The sequence below is a fragment of the Indicator indicator genome, chromosome 3 (genome assembly GCF_027791375.1).
Source record: "Indicator indicator isolate 239-I01 chromosome 3, UM_Iind_1.1, whole genome shotgun sequence".
Lineage (NCBI taxonomy): Eukaryota > Metazoa > Chordata > Aves > Piciformes > Indicatoridae > Indicator > Indicator indicator.
The window spans coordinates 10,938,001-10,961,730 of record NC_072012.1 but is presented as its reverse complement, the minus strand read 5'-3'; the positions used below and the strand labels follow the sequence as shown (position 1 = coordinate 10,961,730).

At 48.5% G+C, this 23,730-nt stretch overlaps 2 protein-coding genes across 2 annotated transcripts; one reads left to right on the top strand and one right to left on the bottom strand.

Moving 5' to 3' along the window:
- Positions 1 to 254: 254 nt before the first annotated feature.
- CEP41 (centrosomal protein 41) lies at positions 255 to 16,708 on the top strand. Its single transcript, XM_054399497.1, has 11 exons — positions 255 to 287; positions 813 to 880; positions 3,016 to 3,059; positions 8,414 to 8,475; positions 9,834 to 9,903; positions 10,354 to 10,495; positions 12,266 to 12,420; positions 13,218 to 13,285; positions 14,685 to 14,799; positions 14,977 to 15,192; positions 16,569 to 16,708. Exons 1-11 carry the CDS (start codon positions 255 to 257, stop codon positions 16,706 to 16,708), a joined length of 1,113 nt encoding a protein of 370 aa, XP_054255472.1.
- A 1,466-nt stretch (positions 16,709 to 18,174) lies between these two features.
- On the bottom strand, positions 18,175 to 23,010 carry LOC128980956 (carboxypeptidase A1-like). Its single transcript, XM_054399572.1, has 11 exons — positions 22,883 to 23,010; positions 22,606 to 22,687; positions 22,001 to 22,135; positions 21,819 to 21,920; positions 21,623 to 21,724; positions 21,408 to 21,509; positions 21,155 to 21,265; positions 20,822 to 20,912; positions 20,251 to 20,450; positions 19,900 to 19,984; positions 18,175 to 18,362 (listed from the first exon to the last, which is right to left on the bottom strand). Exons 1-11 carry the CDS (start codon positions 23,008 to 23,010, stop codon positions 18,175 to 18,177), a joined length of 1,326 nt encoding a protein of 441 aa, XP_054255547.1.
- Positions 23,011 to 23,730: the final 720 nt, after the last annotated feature.

Below are 23,730 nucleotides of genomic sequence, written 5' to 3'. Positions count from 1 at the left end.
CCACCACCACGCCCCCTTGCCGCGCGGCTATTTACCTCCCCGCCTGCTCCCTCCCCGCTTCACCGTTGCCCGGCGACTGCTAAGCGCAGTCAGCTGCTCGCGCTCCCTAAACGGGCGTGTGATTGGCTGCGGGCGCGATGTGCGGCCAATCAGAGCGGGAGTAGTTGCGGGGTGGGCTAGCAGAAGTCTCAAGGCGGGTGGGGAGGCGGGAGCGGGGGGAGAGGTGGTGAGGTTGTTACGGCTGTTCAGGGAAGATGTCGAGCAGGAGAAGTGTTGGGAACCCAGAGGTGGGCTGGGGGGCCCTTTTCTTCGCCGCCACCCTCTTCTCGGCCTGTTGGGGAGCTGGGGGGACTCCGGGCCGGGGAGTGACGGCGGTCTGCTTTCCCGGGAGGGGTGGCCTAGGGGCACAGGGTCCTCAGCGGCCGCGGTGTCCCTGTGGGATGTGGGGAACGGACACGTTGGGATGCCCAGAGGATTGGAAGGGGTTCTGGAGGCCTCATCGGGTTAGTTCAGCTTCCAAAGGCAGAAGTCGGGGTTGGACGGGAGGTTTCCTGAGGCTCCGGGTGTGTTGTGGGTGGAGAGAAGGGAGAGAAATTCGCCTTTTAAGGCTTTAAAGTGGCGGTTTGGCAGGGATTTAATACCGAGTTGGAGATTTAGAGCTTTGTCCTTCTGCCTGAGAGCAGAGGACGTCTGAGAGGATGGCTGTGGTCACACTGTTCTGTTATCTCATAGAGCTCTTTTTTTTTTTTTTCCTTTTAAACAAATTTATGGCTGTATAGTGACTTCCTGTCATCTCTTCCTTTTTCAACCAGTATTTAACCAGGCGAATTCCTCAGAATCCCAGATACCAACATATAAAAACCCGCCTTGATACTGGTAAGTGAAAATATTGTGGGATAAGACCCCCAACCATGGATGTAGAAGGACAGAAAAATGTACTGAATGTCTTAACTGCCTCGGTCCTGATGTGTTTTACCTATGCAGCAATGTCAGAACTCGTGTTGTGATTATAGTCTGTCTCTTCTGAGGATGTTAGGCTTAACAATATCTTAACAAGAATGTAAATCAAGATAATTATATGAAAGATTATGTGTTCTTAAAGTGGTTGAAGTGTATCCAGTAACACTTGACTATAGTATCATAGAATGATTTGGGTTGGAAGGGACTGTTAAAGCTCACTTGGTCCAACTCCCCTGCAGTCAGTAGGGACATCTACAACTAGAGCAGGTTGCTTAGAGCCCCAGACAACCTGATGAGGAATGCTTCCAGGGATGGGGCATCTGCCATGTCTCTGGGCAAGCTGGGATAGGGTTTACCCACCCTCAGTGTAAAAAAATTCTTCCTTCTCCTGAGTCTAAATCTTCCTCTTTTAGCTTCAAACCATCACTTCTTTTCCTTGTCACAACAGGCCCTGCTCTAAACTCTGTCCATAGATTTGATTGTGGCCCTTTTAAGTCCTGAACAGGTCACCAGAAGGTCTCTGGAGCCTTCTGCAGCCTGAACAACTGCAACTCTCTCTCAGCCTGGTCTCACAGCAGAGGGCTTCTAGCCCTCCCATCATTGCTGTGGCCTCCTCTGGCCCCGCTCCAATAGGTCCCTATCTCTCTTGTACTGAGGACTCCAGAGCTGGCCCCAGCACTGCAGGTGGGGTCTCAGCAGAGCACAGCAGAGGGGCAGAATCCACTCCCTCCACCTGCTGCCCATGCTACTGGGGATCAGTCCTGGGCAGGTTGGCTCTGGGCTGGGAGCACACAGTGCTGGCTCATGTCCAGCTTTTCACCCACCAGCACCCCCAAGTCCTTCTCCACAGGGCTGCTCTCCAGTCCTTCAACCCCATCTGGATTTATACCATGGATTGCCTTGACCCATGTGCAGGACCTTGCACTTGGCCTTGTTGAACTTCATGAGGTTTACAGAAGCCTGCTTGTCCAGGTACCCCTGGAAGGCCTCTCATCGCTCAGATGCATCAATGGCACCACTCAACATGGTGGTGTTGGCAAACTTGCTGAGGATGCAGTCAATCCCATTGTCCCTGTCACCAACAAAGACATTAAACAGCAGCAATCCCAATACTAACCCACACAAAAACACTGGGGAAGGGTCAGTGTGGCCACAGCTGTCAGTGAAGCAGTGTCAGAGACAGGATTTGAATCCCAAGCTCCTGATTTTAATTCCCTTGGAGAGATAGGAGAGATACCTGTGATTTGCTAAGTGACATTCTGAAGGTGATGACTTTGGTTTCCAAATCATAGAATTGTTTATTTTGGAAAAGACCTTTAAGCTCATCAAGTCCAACCATTAACCCATCACTACCAAGTTACCACTAAACCATGGCCCTCAGCACCACATCTACACAGCTTTTAAACCCCTCCAGCTCCCTCCTCTATACAACAACCAATGCTTTTGAGTAGAGAGGGCTTGGGGTGGAATTTGTCAATGGGGAGGACAATATGAGGCTGCTTTTTTTTGGAATGACTTCTTTTTGACTAGCAGAATGTGGTCACTTTTGCACCCTTTACTGGAAACCCTGTAAAATAAACAGTGTGTGTATGTGTGTTCAGAACAGCAACTCAGACAGCACTGGAGGTGCATGTAGAAGATTTGAGCTCCTCCTGGTCTTGAACACTTGCAGTCACTTCGTCTATGTAGTATAGAGGCTTTAAGGTGTGGAACACTGCTCATTTCCAGAGGCAGCTGATAGCCAGGATCCTTTGGCTGACTTGGCCCTTGCAGGAAAAAGAATGTGAAGAGAAATATTGGGGTACTTTTGATTTATGGCTGCCTTGGTGAAAGAGAATCTACAACAAATGTTTATTATCATGGTCTTATCATAGAATCATGGAATGGTTTGGGTTGGAAGAGACTTTAAAGACCATCTAGTTGCAATCCTACCATGATCTTTAGAAAAAAAATTGAAGCCTTAATAGTGCTGAAAAAAATCACTAATTAAAAAAAAAAAAGGTAATTGCTATGACCCATTTGATTTATTTTTTGTTTGTTTTTAATTGTAGGGAGCAGTTTAACAAAATACACTGAGAAGTTGGAAGAGATCAAAAGAAGTGAGTATCTGGAGAGCAGCAGAATGCAATTCACGGTGGGTCAGTTCATAGAATCACAGAATGGCTTGAGTTGGAAGGGATCTTAAAGATCATTTAGTTCCAACCCCCCTGCCATGGGCAAGAACACCTCCCACTAGACCTCATAAGGCTCAAAGCCTCATCTAGCTTGGTCTTAAATACTTCCAGGGATGAGGTCTCAGCAACTTCTCTGGGTAACCTGTTCCAGTGTCTCACCACCCTCATAGTAAAGATCTTTTGTTCAAAACTGAAGCAGCCTCAAGTTGCTGGGTTGAATCCCAAGTTCTCAAACTGCTTGGAAGTCTCCACTCTGATTCCTACAGCCGTTGCCAGGAACAAACAGCAGAAACATGTTGCAATAGGATACAAAGATGCTTCTCCCTTGAGTCTTTGCTCAGCACCTTCCACTTTATCCTGCTCCTTATTTCTGTCTCTTGCAGTGCTTTACAGATTTAACTTATAAACCAGGCAGACAGCTTTAGGACTGTTTCACAGAATCCCACCATGGGATTCAGCAGGGTCACCCACAGCAGGCTGCCCGAGATCACAATGGCCAGGTGGCTTTAGAATCTCTCCAGAGGAGGAGACTCCACAACCTCTTTGGGGAGCCTGCTCTGGGGCTCCATACCCTCACAGCAAAAATGTTTCTCCTGATTGAACTTCCTGTGTTCCAGTTGGTGCCCACTTCCCCTTATCCTGTCACTGGGCACCACTGACAAGCATCCAGACTTTTGCCCCCCCACCCTTTAGCTCTTGCTGAGCATTGCTCAGATCCCTTCTCAGGCAGGTCTTCTGTAGCCTCAACAGCCCCAGGGCTCTCAGCCTTTCCTCCTCACAGGGATGCCTCAGGCCTTTCTGCATCTTTGTAGTCTCCTCTGGACTCCTTCCAGTAGTTCCCAGTCTCTTGAATTGAGGAGCCCAGAACTGGACCCAGGGGGAGTTGAATTGAGGGGGAGGAAAATCTCCCTCAACCTGCTGGCCACTCTCTTCTTTGTGTATTCAGATCCTTCTTTGTCCAATTTTTGTTGCTAAATGAAAACCAGACAGGACCAAGTTCTGGGGACTAAGAAAACAGCACTAGGCTTACGTGGAAAGACTCATACTTCTGAGACTTTATTTCATTTTTAGATAAAGACTTGAGATCTCCTCCCTTTGTAACATTTTTGTGTAGTCAGATTTCTGTCAGAATACTCCAAAATAGGAAAAAAGGAGAAGCTGATTCCTGTGTAAGTCATTGATTTCACCTAAACATTGGTAATTTGAAGACTTAGGTGGTTCAGCCTAACAAAACACTTAATGATTTTCATTTCACCTAAACACTGATGTTTTGAAGACTTGAAGTTGCTGAGACTAACAAAACTCTTAATGGTTTTTAATTCACTCTTAATTTCTTCCTATTAAAGCTGTTGTTTTCCCACTTTGTTTTCATCTACTCTAAGAATTATTTTCACACACAGAGCCAGAAAAACTATTAAACCCCAAAGCTGTGCTTACTGACCTGAAAGAAAGATTGTCCCCATTAATGAGGATTAATTAAGATTGTGAATGTCCAATTTCAGTTCTTAGCCCCACTTTCTGCAGTGGCAGCCTTCAGGATGATAAGGGGAGGTCACTCATCTGTCACATGAACGTATTTCTGCTCAGCTTTGTGCAAAAAAATTGCCCTTTGTTGCTACTTTATTTGCTGTTTTATTTCAACGCCACGAATCTTTGGGGAAAATCACAGAGAATTGGCCTTGCTTTCCAAAATCCTTTCATTCACTGAGTGGGATTTTGGTGCTAAACACTGTTATCTGGGCTGAAAATCTTGAGTGGGTCTAGTTGGTTTCCAATCTCTGCTGTGAATCTGATTTTGTGCCCTGTAGAATTTCTTTTGTTTAATTGTGGTTCTGGGGCTCAATTGAAGCTTTCTCATTCTCTTTGGGCTGAATAGACACCTTGTGTTTCCAGGCAGTTCTGAAACTTCTCCCCCTTGATTTCTCATGGATAGATGACACCATTTGGACACCACTTTAAATACCCAGCACAGGCAACTCTCTGTCTCTTGTGTAAGGTGAGAGGGTGGGACCCAATACTGCTATGGAATATAAAATGATAAGAGAGCTGCAACCACAATCATTTATCCTTTGGAGGCTTGATTTGAGGAGAGACACCAAGTCTCTTCATTTTCTCTGGTCTTGCTTCACTCATTCTTGAAGCCCTGAGGAGCACCTTCTTGAATCCACAATAATTCCATTTTCAGACCAGTTCCCTGAAGCAAAAAATGTCTGAAAATCCTAATGGACCTTCCAGGACAGGACCAGGTAGGTTGTGATGTTTTCATAGCTGCAAGCAGAACTTCTGAGGTTTCTGGTAACTGCTAGGAGTCTCCTGCAGGCATTCAGATTGGTCAGCTCCAAGTTGGGCTTTGTAATATCAAGTTTTGGGTTGGTTTTTGTTGTTTATAGAAATAATTTTGGGTGGTAAAGGCGAATTCTAGGTCATAAAGGTTTGTTCTGGGATAAATAGTCTTTGCTTGAAGTGGGAAGAAACCACCCAGCAGTATGAACACTGTGACAAAGTTCTGCTTTCTCAGTGTTTATGTACATCCAGCACTCCATAAGCTTTGCTGCTTGTGGTTTTCCTTCTAAATTAAGTTTTATTTCTGTTTCTTTTTTTTTACATGCCTAAATTCTCTTTTTGTCTGTGGCTGAGGGCTTTCAATCAGTCGGGTACAGGCTATACATGGGGTTTGTGTCAGGCTGATAAAATGGGCTGTATAACGATAATTATTGCTGTTGGTTTTGAGTTGAAGGGAAGCTTTATCAACCTGAGCTTGAGGCTTGAAGCCAGCTGGGTTTGCATGAACCATGAGGGTCATTTTTAAGTTAATGGATGTGCTGAAATCTGATTTATGCACAGATTATACTCCAGACTCATGGTTTGAGATGCACACTGGGGTATTTTGGGGAGGGGGGTTCCTTCTTTCTAAGACAAGTTGTTGAGCAGCAAGGAGATGCTTTGCAGCCTAATGAAAAATTATGTAGGGTAAGGTGTTGAATTTGGGAGCTCTGCTTGCTCTGAATGCTGAATATTGATTCATCTACCCCCTCAGGAAGAGGGAAGGGATGGGAATAAAAAGAGGTGAAAAATCACAATTTCTCTTGGGTCTGTCCTGGTACCATGGGGAGAATCTTGTCTGAGCAGAAAGTCTGTTGGGAAGCACATGGTCAGTGCATATTTTGGAAAGGATCTCAAGCTACAGTATGTGGCTCTTTCCCTAAGACACATCAGAGTTGCCATCAGCTAATGTAGTGGGATTTTTTTTTTTTTTAATGTGGTGGTTACAGGACTAGGGATTGAAGCCCTTCCCCCTTCTCCCCTGTCTTTTCCTTCCTGGAGCTAATGGAATGTTCAGCAGATGGTTTTAGAGGATTTAGAATTGCTTAACTGGCTGGATTTGCTAAAGGTCCTGTTCTCTGTTGTGAACCCTCTTAGCTGAACAGCTGGAGAGAGACTGGTTTGGAATATAGAATCATAGAATCACAGAATGGGTTGGGTTGGAAGGGACCTTTCAAGGTCATCTGGTCCAACCCCCACCCTGCAGTGAGTAGGGACATCTGCAACAGCAGCAAGTTGCTCAGAGCTCCAAACAACCTGATCTGGGATGGTTCCAGGGATGGGGCATCTACCACCTCTCTGGGCAACCTGGGCCAGGGTCTCACCATTCTCACTGTAAAAATGTCTTCCTTCTAGTCTTAGATCTACCTCTCTTCGTTCAAACTTACCACCCCTTGTCCTGTCACAACAGGCCCTGCTGAAAGTTTGTCCACACCTCTCTTATTGGCCCCTTTAAGTACTGAAAGAAATTTTTCCTCATGAGGGTGGTGAGGCACTGGAACAGGTTGCCCAGAAAAGTTGTGAAGGCTCCAAGCCTGGCAGTGTTCAAGGCCAGGTTGGAAGAAGCCTTGGACAACCTGGTCTAGTAGGAAGCGTTCCTGCTCATGGCAGGGGGGTTAGAACTAGATGAACTTTAAGGTTCTCTCCAACCCAACCCATTCTAGGATTCTATGAAAAGCCACCAAAAGGTCTCTCTAGAGCCTTCCCTTCTCCAGGCTGAGCAACCCCTCCAGTAGTTACTGAAAATGTTAGAAAAAGAACTTTTATTTTTCCAATCATTTTGTTTTAAAAATAAAACCCTGTGACTTCAAAGGTGGGGCCTGGCAAGGGAGGAAGAAAATTGAGGAGTAATTTTATTTTCTGAGAGAGCTTAGATTTGTTAGAGCAGGGCTTCAAGAATTGGGTGCAGAATTCATGTTACAGCTGCAGAGCCTGACATGAGAAGAATTTTCTTCATCTTTGCCTTTGCCTGACAGTTCAGGGTTGTTCTTTTGTGTTTTTTTCACTCCTCTGCTCTCTTCTTTCTAGCTGTCCATTTCCCAAAGGCCAAGGCTTTTGTTACTCCCCATGGGAGGCTATTTCATATCAAGATGTTCCTACCGATACTCAGCTTCTCTCTCCTGCTCCATACACCCTTTTGTTGTACACTAGAAGGCTTCTCTCTTCCTCCTGTGTTTATACATCTCAAGTGTCTGGATGCCATCAGGCTTCCATCCTTGTCAGCACTTAGTGCTCTTAATCTCTGCTCTACTTCTTTGTCAGTCATCCCACTTGCTTTTCTTACTACCTAAGCTTTGTCTTCAGGATTAAGACCCAATTAGACCAGTTTCTCCACAGCAATTACATGTGCTTTGAGCTGGTGTCCATGCTGATTGGCTGTTCAGTTTTCTGCCTTTAACAACTTCTGTCAGTTGTCCATTCCTTTAGACATCAGAAGATTGTAGGAATCAGAATGTAAAGCAAGAAAACTTGGAGTATTTTAATCAGAAGGTTGAAACATCCATGTTTAGCTTAGTATTTGAAGCATGCAATGACCCTATGCTCTGATTCTGCTGTGACTGACTCAAATTAAACATTCAGGTGAATTAAATCTTTGATTGAAGAGGTTTTGTGACCACAGCAGCCTTCAAATTACACCAGGGAAGGTCATAAATTCATGAAACTGCTTCTTTCCCCCAGCCAGAGCAGAAAACACAAAGTAAAACATCTTTGAATCTAAAAGCAACTAATTCTGCTTCTTCCACTGGACAAAATCTCTTTAAAACTGGTATTACTTTTCGCAAAGCCCTCAGGTTTCTTGCTCCCATCCTTCAGCACAGTCTTAGCACCCTGAAATCCTACTTTGCTGGGGAGGAGACTTGAGGAGAATAGTGGAAGCTAAGCCCATTACCTGGTATTTACAAAAGCTGGGAATTAACTGAAAATTCACATTGTCCTCTTCTGTTTTCTTCTTGAAGATTACAGGTACAAAAAGGATGAGCTGTTTAAAAGGCTGAAAGTGACAACTTTTGCCCAGTTGGTACGTATAGATCCCTGTCTGGCTTCTCAAAGTTATCTTTTATCAGTATTTTTTATAAATTTTATCAATGTTTTTCATCAACATGTCAGCATTTTGGCTTTGTCCAAAGCTTTCTCTCTAGTTATATAGCCTTAATACCTAATTCCTCTGTATCAACTTCTTCCTGCTCCCAGATTTCCCTCAATAAAATCAAACCATTTTTCAGAGCAGTCAAATGCTCTGAATTGTCAAACTGAAGTTTGTGACTATGAAATTCATTCCTTTTTTTTTTTTTCCCATTAACTTAAGAGGGTTTTCAAGCTTCTTAAAACAAGGCTACATCAAGTAGCACTCAAATCTGCTCTCATCAAGCTGTGTCAAGTAGGCAGGGGCCAAACCCTTCCCTAACTGTGAGTTTAACAGCAGAAGGTGGGAAGGTTCTAACTTGAAGGCCTTCTGCTTAACTTTAGTTAAAAGTAATGAATAAAAATGTTAAAAAATGGAAAATTTGATCAGTAAATCAAGAACTGGGTGTTGCTCATATGTTGGTTCAAGAAAACTAGGAAAAGCTAGAAAAAGACAAGCTGCCTTCTGAGAGAAGGAAAAGGAAGGTTCAACTTGCAGATGTTGAAGGAGTGGGATTCTACAGGCTCATATCTTGAGTTTCCCCCAGGTTAAGAGCAGTCCTATGACTCTCACTGGTATGGTGAGCTGATGCAGTACCTGAATATCTCCAGTCTGCTCTCACAAACCAGTTAACCTGTGTGATTTTTAGCCAAGCTGGTGTACACTCTGAAATATCTCAGCTGCAGCCAGTGCCTGTCATAAATCTAGAATCACAGAGTGGTTTGGGTTGGAAGGGATCTTTCAAGGTCATTTAATCCAACCCCCCTGCAGTCAGCAGGGACATCTGCAAATAGAGGTTGCTCAGAGCCCCAAGAAACCTGACCTGGAATGGTTCCAGGAATGGGACACCTACCACCTCTCTGGAGAACCGGGGCCAAGGTCTCACCACCCTCAGTGTAAAAAATTCTTCCTTCTCCCTAGCCCAGAGAGTTTGAAGCCATCACCCCGTGTCCACAACAGGCCCTGCTAAAAGCTTGTCCCCGTCTTTCTTAGAGGTCTAAAAACACCCTGGTGTTTGAATTTGCCAGCACCACGCATCTGCTTTTCTTCATTCTAAGGATGAGTCTTCTGTTTTGTTTTGTTTTTTTTTTTTTACTACAACTTTTGATTAATAAAACTTGCAGTATAAATTCCTGTGAGTTAAAGGTTGGTTTGGTTCGAGGATTGTTTTTCCTAAAGCTGATCCCTGCAGTCTTTCATTGACACCAGTACATGCATATCACAGTATCTCTGCTTGCTTTTGTTTCCTGCAGGTCATCCAGGTTGCCTCTTTATCTGATGAAACCCTAGAAGTGACAAATGAGGAGATCCAGAAGCTGGAAGGTAACAAGATTTATTGTAAGCACAAAGAGAAAGAGCTGTAGATTGCTGTATCATGATGAACTGTGTCCTGACAGACATAGCTGAGTATTCAGTGAGTCTTTTAATCAGGAGGGGAAAAAATAATTTAACCTGTGGCCTGCAGGCACAGAAACACTCCTAAACCAAAGGCTGGCAAGTAAGAAAGGCCTTGTGCAGTAACTCAGTAGATATCATGCATAAAGAATTGAATCTTTATTGAATTCTTCATATGGGTTCTTGAGCCCTTTAAAAAAATCCCATGGTTCTTTATTATTTCAAATGTGAGGCTCTGGGTAAGTCCCCTTTGTAAGAGGATGAAGATAAGGCTGTCTTTAAGAGACACACTATCTTCTAAGAATAGAAACTGCCCTTAAAACCTACTTATTGATTTCCTGTGGCATTTTAACTCTCTGCACCCTGTTCTCTCCCCAGATGCTGATTCTGCCTCTCCAGATGCAGATGCTGAAGTCACAGGAGGGACAAATGGGAAAGGAAGCCCTGATGGAACACCTAGTCCAGTCCTGTTCCTAAACAACACAGGAACTGGGGACTCCCATAGGTCCACACTGCAAAGGTACTTCATGATAACACCATTTTCTTCCTCTCCTAGCAGACAATTAGTCTTATCCAGCTACTTATTTTTAATTGCCAAGAAGTGGCTTTATGTTGCCCTTCTCATTACAGCCTGATTTGCAGGTCTGGAGATGTAAGTGAGAGTTTTGGCAGGTTTTGCTGTCTTAATGAGTTTGGTTTGTAACCCAATACTAATTGCTACTTGATGAGTGTCTAAATGGCTCACAAGAAAATCATAGAATTATAGAACTGTTTTGGTTGGCAAAGACCTTTGAGATCACCAAGTATTAATCATTAACCCAGGTCACCACTAAAACATGGCCCTCAGCACCACATCTACATGCCTTTTCAATCCCTCCAGGGATGGGAACTCCACCACTCATCCAGGAAGCCTTTTCCAGGGCTGTCTGACAACCCTGCTGGGGAAGAAATTGTTCCTCCTGTCCAACCTAAAACTCCCATGGTGCAACTTGGGGGAAATATTTTGGTGGAATTCAACCCAGGTCCTTGGGTTCAAGAATCTGGTTAACTCGGAAATGAGCCTTCCTGCTGACCTGGACAGATTGTCCCATGATTCAGAACAAGAGTCCAATTCCTAAACCCACTGCTTGACTAGCCAAGGTTAAAGATACCAGGAGGACTGGTGCTAGAAGGTACTGTAAGAGGAAGCTTTGTCTCAGCCCTTCTCTTGCTGTACCTGAGCAAATGGGAGACCTCACTGCTCTCTACAACTCCCCGAAAGCAGGTTGGGGTGTGGTGGGGATCAGTCTCTTCTCCATAGTAACAGGTGATAGAATGAGAGGAAATGGTCTAAAGTTGTGCCAGGGGAGGTTCAGGTTGGATATTAGGAAAAATTTCTTCACTGAAAGAGTGGTCAAGGCATTGGAGCAGGCTGCCCAGGGAGGTGGTGGAGTCACCACCCATGGAGGTGTTCAAGAAACCTGTGGACATAGCACTTTGGGACATGGTGTAATGGCCATGGTGGTGCTAGGTTGAAGGTTGTACTCAATGATCTTAGAGGTCTCTTCTCACTGAAACAATTCTATGATTCTAAATGTTAACAGAAGCGTTGAGTCACACCTGACAGGCTTGGCCATCACCATCAAAATCATCAATTCAGTGACTACAAAGAGTATCTGGAGTTTTCTGTTCATGTCCTGTATCCAGTCTAGGGATGAAACAAGAAACCTCTGTGTGCAGATGAACTGACAGTTATTTTGGAGTGTCCAACTTGCTGAGATCTCAACATTGGTGGATTCTTAGTTATTTTCCATCATCTCAAAGTCATATAAACCACCTGGATTCTTTACAGGAAGGGTGGTGAGACACTGAAACAGGTTGTCCAGGGAGGTCATAGGTGCCCCCTCCCTGTAGGTGTGCATGGCCAAGTTGAATGAGGCCATCAGCAACCTGGTGTAGTGGAAGGTGTCTCTAACCAAGGCAGAGGGGGTTGGAACTAGATAATATTTAAGGTCCCTTCCAACCCAAACCATTCTATGATTCTATGACTTAGGTGATACAGAAGTGCAGGGTCTGTTCACACACCAGGGCTGTGCTCTGTTTGGTTTTCTATATTGATACAAGTAAAATCAGTTTCTTCTGATGTCCTGGAAGTGCTGAAATAGGTTCTCTCCATGTTTGTGTGGTGTCTGGCTGTACTGGGAAGTGACTGGGCTATTGGAATGGTAGATGGAAAACCACTCTGACCTGTTCAAGAGGTATGGAAGTGGTCAGAGAGAGCATGGACCATAACATCTCCCTCCTCTTGCAGTGTGATAAGTGGTGTTGGTGAAATGGATATAGAAAAAGAAGACACTCCAAAGAAAGTGGACACTCGGGCTAAAGACCTGCCCTATCCTGACTGCCCCTTCCTGCTCTTGGATGTACGAGACCGAGACGAGTACGACCAATGTCACATTGTTGGAGGTGAGGAGGCCAGAACCCCACAGCAGCCCAGTGTCAGCTGGGGCCTCTCTTTGGCTTTTTCACAGAATGACAGCATGGGTGGGGGTTGGAAGGAGCCTCTGGAGTCCAATGACTCTGCTAAAGCAGGGGCACCCAGAGCAGGTTGCCCAGGATCACAATGGCCGGGTGGGTTTGGAAGCTGTCCAGACAAGCAGATTCCACAACCTCTCTGGGCAGCCTTTTCCAGTTGCTCCTGATGGAAACTTCTGGGATTCAGTTTGTGCCCCTCACCCATTGTCCTGTCACTGGGCACCACTGAGAAGAGTCTGGCCACATCCTCTTGCCCCTCACCCTTTTAGCTCTTGCTAAGCATTGCTCAGATCCCCTCTCAGGCTGTTCTTCTCCAGGCTCAGCAGCCCCAGGGCTCTCAGCCATTCCTCCCTCACAGAGATGTTCTGTATCCCTCAGCATATTCCCAGCCTCCACTGGACTCTCTCCAGTAGATTCTTGTCTTGCTTGAACTGGGGAGCCTAGAACTGGACCTCAGTACCCCAGCTGTGGCCACACTAGGGTAGAGAAGACAGAATTTGTCGAATTCTGGCTGGCTTAATTTTTTTTCCTAAGGTGGACATCACTTGGGTACAGAACATTCCCAGCACTAATCCAGTAAACCTTGCCTGGAAAGGGATGGGGGGGACAAAGCTGGCTTTAGTTCCTTATTGAGTGGGGGTTTGAGTCTGTTGAACTCTTAAGAAGTTGTGTCCAGATGCTGTTTGTCCACTGTTTGATTTTCCACTCTTGTTTTTTCTCCTCTGCAGCTCATTCCTACCCCATTGCAACGCTGTCTAGAACCATGAACCCCTATACAAATAGTATTCTGGAATATGTATCCTTGACTTACAGAGTGCTGGCTGGAAAAATAATTGGGGGATATTGGTGAGGACTTCCAAAAGCAATTGGAGCTGTAGAAATCACTGTGACCAGGATAATGCCTAGCCAACAGAATCTGGGTATTCGAAAGAGGGTGAGAGGGGAGGTCCTTTAGGCTTGCTGTGATTACCTGTTGTGGCTCCACTTGCCACCATCAGATCATAGAATCACAAAATTTCAGCATGTTGGGGGTTGGAAGGAACCTCTGAAATCATCCAGTCCAATCCCTCTGCTAAAGCAGGGTCACCCACAGCAGGTTGTCCAGGATCACAATGTCCAGGGGGGGTTGGAATCTCTCCAGAGAAGGAGACTCCACAACCTCTGTGGGCAGCCTGCTTCAGGGCTCCACCAACCTCACAGCAAAGACGTTTCTAATGTTCAGGTGGAACCTACTGGGTTCCAGTTTGTGCCCATTGCCCCTTCTTCTATCACTGGGCAGCACTGACAAGAGTCTGGCCACATCCTCCTGACCCCCACCCTTGAGCTCTTGCTAAGCATTGCTCAGATCTCCTCTCAGGCTGCTCTTCTCCAGGCTCAACAGCCCCAGGCCTCTCAACCTCTCCTCCTCACAGAGATGCTCCAGGCTCTTCAGCATCTTCATGGCCCTCCACTAGACTCCAGTAGCTCCTGGTTTCTTTTGAACTGGGGAGCCAGATGCCAGATTCTATTTCCTCAGGGCTGTAAACTCTCTTGACTGTTGGGCGCTTTCTGACTTTGGCATTTCTTGGCCTCTTGGCTACTGGAAGGCAAAGTCACACCTGAGCACCTGTCCTCTGTCGTTACTGCAGCACTGGGCTCATTGAAGAATGCCTTGACCAGATCCTTTTTACTTCCTCTCAGGGCTTTGATGGGAATTGGCTTTTCTCTGGAGGATGCAAAGAGGATTATTAGAGTTAGGCTCTTAATTTCCCAAGTTGTTAAGCTTGTGGTTGCTGCAGGGGAGAGGGGAGGTTGTAGATAGCAACAAGCAGCTTCGTCTCAGTAACCTCCAAAATGGTGAGCACTGAGACTAGCCTGTGTCCTTCCAGCTATTGAGATATCATCTTTAAAGCCCCAGAGAAGGAAAGATCTTCCTGTCTGGTGCTCACAAATCAATTAGGGAGTGTCTCAGCCTCCAGTCCTACCTGCTTGACTCTCATTTTCTTTCTAGAAGATATTAACCCTAGAATCATAGAGTCATAGAATGATTTGGGTTGGAGGGACCTCTAGAGGTCATCCATTCCAACGCCCTTACAGTAAGCAGGGACATCCCCAACTAGATCAGGTTGCACCTCTAGAGCCACATCAAGCTCGACCTTGAATGATTCCATTAAGTCCACTTAAGTTGACAAATAAATCCTGAGCTCCTCTCTCAGAAAAATGCCCATGGAAAAATTATCATTTTATATGACAACGATGAAAGGTTGGCCAGCCAAGCTGCCACAACCATGTGTGAGAGGGGCTTTGAGAACTTGTTCATGTTGTCTGGAGGTAAGTGAGGATGGGCAGGGCTTCCTGAGATCTCGAATGGGTGGGTCAAGAGCAAGGCTTGTGTGAGCTGGTGGTTGGAAAGAGCTGGATATTCAGCTCTGTTTTATTTGTGACTGGTGACATCAGTGACTCCATCTTAGCTGTTGGTCACTGATCACATGTGATCTCTCCCTGCAGGCCTGAAGGTGCTTGCACAGAAGATTCCTGAAGGTCTCATCACCGGCTCACTCCCTGTGTCCTGTCAGGTGACAACTCCCACTGGCTCTGCCCGCAGAAAGCCCTCTCTCAAAGTGCCACCCACACGTGCTGAGAATAAATGGAGGTTTTCTGCAGATGATCTCCAAAAGATCAAGTACTACCTGGAAGAGGAGCACGTGCCTTCAGACACTGCCAGTAAGACACCAGGACAAATGCTGCAGCCACTTTCTGCAGCTCTTGAGTCTACAGCACTTCTCTCCTTTGCTCTTTGCACTCTTACAACATTTCTAGGAGAGGGAGAAGGCTTTTTCCTCCAGCCTGACTCAGAAAATCCACCCAAACCTGTACTATGCTGATCCCAGAGGACATAAATATTATGTAGCAAAATCCCGGGCCTGCTGAGGGTGGGCATACACAAATCTACTCACTCTTTTTACTGGTTTTGCTGATGATTAGTAGGTTCCTTAGAATCTGAGGCCTCAACAGCTAGGTAGAGACAGCCCAGAGTCCTGCTCTGAGTTATTCATGGAACTGATCTTACAGGGAGAGCTGGAGAGCCAGTGAAGGCCAACAGATCATTTGTGTGCCATAGAATTGTTTGGTTGGAAGAGACCTGTAAGATCATCCAGCACTGCCAAGTCACCACTAAGCCATGTCCCTCAGCACCACATCTACACAGCTTTGAAAGCCCTGCAGGGATGAAGACTCTACCACTGCCCTGGGCAGCCTGGGCCAGACCTTGACAACCCTTTTTGGGAAGAAATTGTTCCTTGTGTCCTACCTTAAACCTCTCCTGAGACAACCCAAGGCCACTTCCTCTTGTCCCATCGCTTGTTCCTTGGGAAAAGACACCAACCTTCACCTGGCTCCAGCCTCTTTTCAGGGAGTTGTAGAGAGCCAGAAGGTCTCTCCTCAGCCTTCTTTTCTCCAGGCTGAACAATCCCAGTCCCCTCAGATGCTCCTCACCAGACATGTTCTTCAGACCCTTCACCAGCTTTGTTACCCTTCTCTGACACACTCCAATCCCTCAATGTCTTTCTTGCAGTGAGGGCCCCAAAACTGAATTCAGGATTTGAGGTGTGGCCTCACCAATGCTGAAAGTGTCATAGAATCATAGAATGGGGGAAGAGACCTTAAGGATCATCTGGTTCCAACCCCCCTGCCATGTGCAGGGCTACCTCCCACTAGATGAAGTTGTTCAAAACCTCATCCAGCCTGGTCTCAAACACTTCCAGGGATGAGCTGTTCACAACTCCTCTGGGCAACCTGTTCCGGTGTCTCACCACTTCCTAATATCCAATCTAAATCCACCCTGCTCTAGTTTCAAACCTTTGTCCTGTCACCACAGACCCTTATCAAGCATCCCTCCCTAGCTTTCCTGTAGCCCCCTTCATGTACTGGAAGGTTGCTGTAAGGTCTCCCTGGAGCCTTCTCTTCTCCAGGCTGAACAGACCCAAACTCCCTCAGTCTGCCCTTGCAGCAGGGGTGCTTCAGCCCTGTGACCATCTTTGTGGCCTCCTTGTGCTGCATCACCCACACAAGCTTCTAACCTTTGGGTTTCTTTCTCCCAGGCCGGCTTAGCCGTGGCTCTTCAGGCCGTGATTCCAAGGTGACAACCGTGAGGAGCAGCTCCAGTCTCCCCAGCTCTGCCGGATCCCTCGCCACCCGCTCGCTCAGCAGGAGCAACCTCCAGCACAGGCCATGGAAATAAACAGTGGTGTCTTCTACTGACTAAATGAACGTGGAGGTTCTGGGAACTCCAAGCAGTGCTGCCTGTTTGTTCTTGGTCTCAACAGAGACAGGCAGCAGTGGTTTATAAATGGCAGCTGGGGTGCGGCTGGGGGAACTGGAGGGGTTGTTCCATAGAACCAGGAGTGGTCTCTCTCTGGCAAGGCTGACCTTGAGGGGCAACCTCAGGACAACCTCATTTTATAGGAGAAGGAGGAAACTGGTAGTAAAGCCTGTGACCAGTAGAAACTGTGAAGCTTCTAGTTCAGACAGTTTTGTCTGTAACATACTCCTGTGTTGTGTCCTAAACCACACACCATGAGCAGGAGAAGACACACAAAGGTAAAAATGGGGCCAGAATCATCTGGGAGCAAAAATCTTGGTGTTTTGTAGCAGACAAATCAGCAACTTGCCAAAATACTGGAGAGAAGATTCCATAACTTTGTGGGGCTGGGGTTTTTGTTTGTTTGGTGTTTTTTTATTAATTTATGTTAATGAGGGGAAGTATTTGTAATAAAGATGTTTTTGGAGATAAGGTCCACTGTGGCACCACAAACTGACAGCTGTGTTTACTCCTGGCCAGCTTGTGAGACAATGTTTGTGAGCTGGAGGAGAAATAACTGTTTGCCTTCTCTTCAGTGTCTAGAAGGTTTGGTTTCTCGCTGCTGCTTCTGCTTCATCCCTTGCTGTGGTTACAGAGAGCTGCTACATGGTGGGCTTTGTCCTAAATAAGGGAGTAAGGCCTCCACATGTGCTGAGAAGGGTTTTTATCCCCCATGTCTCCCTGCAAAAATCACCTGCTGGTGCTCCTCTTCTTGGGGAGAAGGCAGTGTCTCCAGAATTCCACTGTGAACCAGTGTACCCCTGGGGAGGGTGCAGCAGAGAGCTACAAAGATGCTGAACACCTCTCTTATGAAGAAAGACTGAAAGGATTTGGGTTTTTCAGTCTGGAGAAGAGAAGAATGAGGTGGGATCTCATAAATGCTTCTAAGTACTTAAAGGAGGATGGAACCAGTCTCTTCAGTAGTGCCCAGTGACAGGACAAGGGGCAGTGGACACAGATTGAACATAAGAAGCTACATATAAGCATGAGGAGGAACTCCTTTAATTCAAAGATGGGAGCCCTGGAGCAGGCAGCCCAGAGAGGTGGTGGAGTCTCCATCTCTGTAGACAGTCAAAACCCACCTGGATGTGTTCCTGTGTGACCTTCTCTAGGTGAACCTGCCTTGGCAGGGGGGTTGAACTCGATCACCAGAGGTCCCTTCCAACCCCTACTATTCTGTGATTGTTTCCTTCTTTTCTGACCTGCCAGAGCAGGCTGCTGGTCACTGGAGCTTCAGAACAACAGCTTGCCCAGGATCACAATGGCCAGGTGGGGTTGGAATCTCTCCCAAGAAGGAGACTCTACAAACTCTCTGGGCAGCCTGCTCTGGGACTCCAGCATCCTGGTCAGTAGAGGTGATCCAGTGTGTGCTGCATGATGACCTTCAGAGCCAACCAAGTCTCCTCAGCAGTTGGGATGATCTGCTCAGCGGGGAGGAGGAAGCCGTAGTGCCCTGTGTCCCTCAGCTCGAAGGTGAAGGAGTACTTAATGCCCTGGTTGTAGGTCCAGTCAGTGGTTGCTCCACTGGCTTCATCTGGAACAACAGGAGGGGTGTGAAATGTTGATCCCTCTGTGTCATATGGGTGTGTAATGGGACTGTGATGGTTTTGAAGTGAGGTGCTTTAAGAAACCACAAAGTTGCAAACCTCCAGGACGTTCAGAGTGCCTAGGAGGTGGACCAGGGAGTGTATTTCATTCCCGTGCATCCTGCATCCCTATAAAACTAGCTGCAGAGTCAGTTTTCTTCCCTTTTTTCCCCCTCCCTCTCCCCTCCCCAGAAGGACACAAAAGCTGTTCTCTCTTGCAGGCCTAATGGCAGCCTTGGCAATGCTACCACTCAGGCCAGGAGCAGCCTAACTGGGGCCTGGAGCTGCCAAGCCCAATTTTAGCTGCACATGTCACAATGGTGTAGTGTGGAGGGTAGCGAGGCATGGGCTGGGGGTGGGTGCAGGCATGAAGGCCTGGGTTTGTTGGCTTTGGTTAGAGGGAGGTTTGTGTGAAGCTTTGGCCTGAGGAGGTTTTGTTTGAGAACTGTGGCTGAGAGGTGCTATGGATTTTGTGTATTTAAAATGCTTCTGTACTGTTGTATGTAGTTAGGAATAACCTTTGCCTTTACACTTTCCAATTCTCCAGTCCTGTGTGTGGAGCATTTTTCTTTTACCCTTTTTGGAAGATGTAAAAGAGCATCTGCCTCGCTCTAAGCTATGACATGGGACCTTTTGTGTAAGCCATGTGAGGGATCTGCTGCTGTCGAGTGAGAGCTGCACAGGCTGGAGAGTTACCTCATGAAGTTCAACCAGGGTAAGTGTAGGGTCCTGCAGGTGGGAAGCAATAAGCCCCTGCACCAGTAGAGGGGAGGGGTTGGCCTGCTGGGGCAGCTCTGCGTGGAAGGCCCTGGGAATGCTGGTGGACAAGTTGCCCATGAGCCATGCCCATGACCAATGTGTCGTTGTGGCTAAGAGTGGTCTCTGGGGGGACATGAAGCAGAGTGTGGCCAGCAGATCATGGGAAGTTCTCTTCCCACTCTGGTCTTTGGGAGGCCATCTGGAGTCCTGGGTCCAGTTCTGGGTTCCCCAGTTCAAGAGAGACTGGGATCTGCTGGAGAGAGTCCAGGGTAGGCTATGAAGATGCTGAGGAGCCTGGAGCATTGTCTATGAGGAGCAATGGCTGAGAGCCCTGGGGCTGTTGAGCATGGAGAAGAGCAGCCTGAGAGAATATCTTCCAAGTGCTCAGAAAGAACTAAAGGCTGGTGGCCAAGAGGATGGGGCCAGACTCTTGTCAGGGGTGCCGTGTGACAGGACAAAGGGCAATGGGCAACAAATGGAACCAGGAGATTCAATCAAGTGAATTTACTGTGTGGGTGGTGGAATCCTGGAGCAGGCTGCCAGAGAGGTTGTGGAGTCTCCTCCTCTGGAGAGATTCCAAACCCTCCCGGGCAATCTGCTGTGTGTGACCCTGCTTTATCAGGGGCGTTGGACTGGACTCCAGATGTCCCTTCCAACCACCATCATGCTGGGATTGTGGGGTTTTGGTTCATTTTGGGGGAAGCAGTGCTGCCCCCTGTTACTTACAGATAGTGGTGATAATGCTGCCATACTTGTACTTGGTGCCATACAGAGAGGAGAGAGCTGCCACTGCCTTCTTGGAGACCTCATGCTGGGAATACACAGGAGGGAGAAACATAAGCGAGAGAAGGGCAAAGCCTGGGAGATACAACCTGCAGGAGAGCGACTTTGCTAATGCCCTGGGCTAGAAGGATTCCAGAGCTCAAAGCCTTTGGTCTGGACAAGCAGAGAAACCAGGGCTTCTTCCCTCCTTGCCAATGTCAGCTTTGCAGTGCACGATGGAGGTTCTTCCTCCTTGGCAGAGGAGAGCAGCCCTACATCATCCCACCCCCCTTCAAACCTCCACATCAGCCCTACCAGTTCCTCCTGGTCAGGAGCTGGGGTATTGGTGTAGCCATAGGGGTAGAGCAGGAGCTGGGAGTAGCTGTGGATGGAGATGAAAGCCTTGATGTTCCCATGGCTCTTCACAAAGTCCACAATGGCCTTCACCTCAGGCTCCGAGTTGGCATAGGGTCCATGGTACGTCTCTGAGCAGGGGTTTCTGCTGGCTCCAGACCCTGTGGAGATGTGAAAACACAGTGTGGGTGCTTGGTGGCTTTGGTGACAGTTGGGTGGCTCAGAGAGCCACAAGGGCAAAGGGCCTTTTCCATTCGCAAGCCTAAGAGCTTTTGCCAGCCTTTAGCTGCTTAGTAGGCAGCAGAGAATGCTCTGAAGGTTCCTCCTAGAGGTTTGTATAATGGCTTTCATCTGTGATCTGCACCACGCTGGTCACTAGGGGACATGAAAGCCCTGGTGGAGCCCAACCACCTGTTTCTGCCATGGAGAGCAAATCCCATTCCTTCCCTGGGGCATATCCATGGATCTTTCTGATCCAGAAATCTCCTGGAGGGTGGAAACCCCCCAGCAGGATAGGTGGGAGAGCTCTGACCTCCAAAACCTGCGTCCCAGTTGCGGTTGGGGTCCACACCGACACAGATGGAGCCTGAGTCCTTGGACCTGGTCTTGCGCCACATGCGGTTCTGGAAAGGCAGAACCCTCTCAGCTGGTGCTCAGGGCTGGAGCTCCACCAGCCTTGAGTGAGGAGAGGAGTTGTCATCTCGGGGGACTAGCAGGTCATGGTGGTCTCCTTGCCATCCCATGGAAAGATGGGCCAGGAGGCTTTGACCTTTCAGGGGCTTCCATGTGCAGCACTCCAAGTTCTGCTCCCCAGCCCCAGCCAGCATGGCTGTAGGGTCTCAGGCCTGGAATAGGAGGGTGGTACCTTGGTATGTGTGAAGGCAAAACCGTCTGGGTTGGTGACAATCTCCAGGAAGATGTCCATGGTGTTGAGGATGGAGGCCAGGCCTTCATCATTCTCGTGATCCAGAACAATCTAGAGAAGATGGCAGTTTGATGCTCCAGGGTGCTGCTGGAGCACCATCCCCTCAGTGGCTTTCAGCCACCAGCTATCCCCGGTGGCTGCAGGACTCTGTGGCCTTTTGGGGACATAAGCCATGTCCAGGAGGTGCTCCTACCTTCTTGGCAAACCAGACACCGCTGGCCTGTGTCACCCACTCACGGGAGTGGATGCCAGTGTCGATCCAGATGGCCGGGCGGTTCGTACCCCCCTTGCTGAACTGCAAGAGCAGAGAGGGTGAGGTTGGCTTTGTCCCTGGCTCTGCTCCCCGCTCTGGTCACCTGCTGGCTCTGCTCCCCACTCTGGTCACCCCCATGAAACCCAAAGCCTCACCTTGAGCACGTAGAGGGGACGGTCCTCCGTTGACCTCCCAATCTCAAGCTTGCTGACCAGGTTGGGATTTTCAGCCACCAGCAGGTCCATGAAGGCGTAGATCTGGGGCAGAAGGACGGAGGAAGGAGGTTGCAGGAGCAATTCCAGGGTGGAATTCCCTCCCCCAGCAAATGCCCCAAGTCTTGCATGTTCTCACCTCATCCAGGGTATGGTAGGCAGAGTAGTCAAAGGTGCTGGTGGACACGGGCATCCCACGGCGGCTGCGACGCATCTCCATCTGCTCGTGGTCCACCAGTGCCTGGGGGACATGGAGCAGGATGAGACCTCATCCCTCAGCACACTGAGCCCCTGCATGTCAGCCACCTCCCCACCACTGACCTGCACGTCCTCAATCATGATGGAGTAGGAGATGTCGTTGGCCTCCAGATGGGCTTTGAGGGGCTGCAGGCTGGGGAAGGGCACGCGGACATCGATCGGGTACCCAGGGCCACGGGGTTCCAGCCAGAAATCCAGCTGGAGGGGCAGAAAGTGAGAGGGGGGAGGGAGGTCACATCCCACCTTGGCTGTCCTCTCTGCACCAGCCTTCGCCTTGCTTTTAACCACCTGGTGCCCACCTTCCTCCATCCAACCTCTTTCCAGTCCCATCAGGCTTCTCCAGCCCCACTGTCCCACATCCATCTGCCTCTCCAGTCCCATCAGGCTTCTCCAGCCCCACTGTCCCACATCCATCTGCCTCTCCAGTCCCATCAGCCTTCTCCAGCCCCACTGTCCCACATCCATCTGCCTCTCCAGTCCCATCAGCCTTCTCCAGCCCCACTGTCCCACATCCATCTGCCTCTCCAGTCCCATCAGCCTTCTCCAGCCCCACTGTCCCACATCCATCTGCCTCTCCAGTCCCATCAGCCTTCTCCAGCCCCACTGTCCCACATCCATCTGCCTCTCCAGTCCCATCAGCCTTCTCCAGCCCAGTCTTTCACACTTACCTGCAGCTCCTCCAGGTTCTGCAGCTCCTGTACCTTCTGCAGCTCCTCCTCGTTGGTGGGGATGATGCGCAGCACCTGCTGCCTGTGGGGTCAGAGGCTGCTGAGGGATGTGGGGCCAAGCTCCAACCCCTGCAGGTCCACCCTAACCCCCAGCCCACCCATCCCCCCACCACTGAGCCTCTTCTCAGGGGTGTCTATGCCCCCTTGGGTCACTCCTTTGGCCCAGACTGGTGCTACCATCCCCGTCCCAGCCGTCCCTCACCAGCCAGACCCCTACCCAACAAAGGTCTCGGTGCCAGCAACTGCTGCCACCAGGGCAGCCAGCAGCACAAGGGACCTCATCATCGTCCACCAAAAGGGTCTGTCCTGTGTCCCCACAGTGCCCAGGGGCCTCTTAAATCCCATCAGGCTGCTGGCTTCCAACCCACCCCACCACCAGCTGCCTCCTTTCTCAGGGCCGTGCGAATGTTCCAGCTGGCACTGGCCAAGGTTGGGCACTGCTGTCCCCCCTCCACGGCACTGCCTGGCCTTGCCAAACCTGTCCCAGGAACCAGCCAGGGCTGTTGGTGAGTCACCTGCTGGTGGGGCAAGAGGTGGAGGAGGTGACCAAAATCCCACCACCCACAGTGCTGGCTGCAGCGAGGAAAAGGATCACTTTGGGCTGAGAAAGTGTGAGGTGGAGATGTTTGCACCAGGAACTTGGTGAGCTTGGTACCTAAAGCATGACCATGGTGGTGAGAAAATTGAAGTGTGTCATGGGACAGAGGTCAGAGCAGGTGATGATCACCTCAGTGGCTAAAACAAACTAGCGAAGGTCTGAAAGCAGTTTGCACTCAGCAGTGTCCCTGAGGGTGCCCATGAAGGGACCTGAGTGTGCTCAGTGTCCTTCTGGCAACTGTCAGGTAAGGAACAGTGGGGCAATGCTGCCCAAAGCACCACAAATTTGGGGCTGGTTAACCCCAAAACCACCCATCTCTTAGGATCATAGGGTCATTTAGGTTAGATAAGATCTCTAAGATCATCAGGTCTAACCATCAACATGATTTAATGGCCATGGTAGTCTTAGATTGAAGGTTGGCCTCAATGATCTTGGAGATCTCTTCCAACTGTAACAGTTCTATGATT

Bases quoted from the DNA above. Each gene is read 5' to 3' on its own strand.
- CEP41 (XM_054399497.1), top strand. From the start codon at position 255: ATGTCGAGCAGGAGAAGTGTTGGGAACCCAGAG. The intron at 881-3,015 runs GTGAAAATATTG...AATTGTAGGGAG, and splicing joins ACCCGCCTTGATACTGGTAA to CAGTTTAACAAAATACACTG. The intron at 9,904-10,353 runs GTAACAAGATTT...TTCTCTCCCCAG, and splicing joins GGAGATCCAGAAGCTGGAAG to ATGCTGATTCTGCCTCTCCA.
- LOC128980956 (XM_054399572.1), bottom strand. From the start codon at position 23,010: ATGGGATTTAAGAGGCCCCTGGGCACTGTGGGGACACAGGACAGACCC. The intron at 22,688-22,882 runs GTAGGGGTCTGG...CTGACCCCACAG, and splicing joins GGCACCGAGACCTTTGTTGG to GCAGCAGGTGCTGCGCATCA. The intron at 18,363-19,899 runs GTAAGTAACAGG...CTGTTGTTCCAG, and splicing joins CAGCATTATCACCACTATCT to ATGAAGCCAGTGGAGCAACC.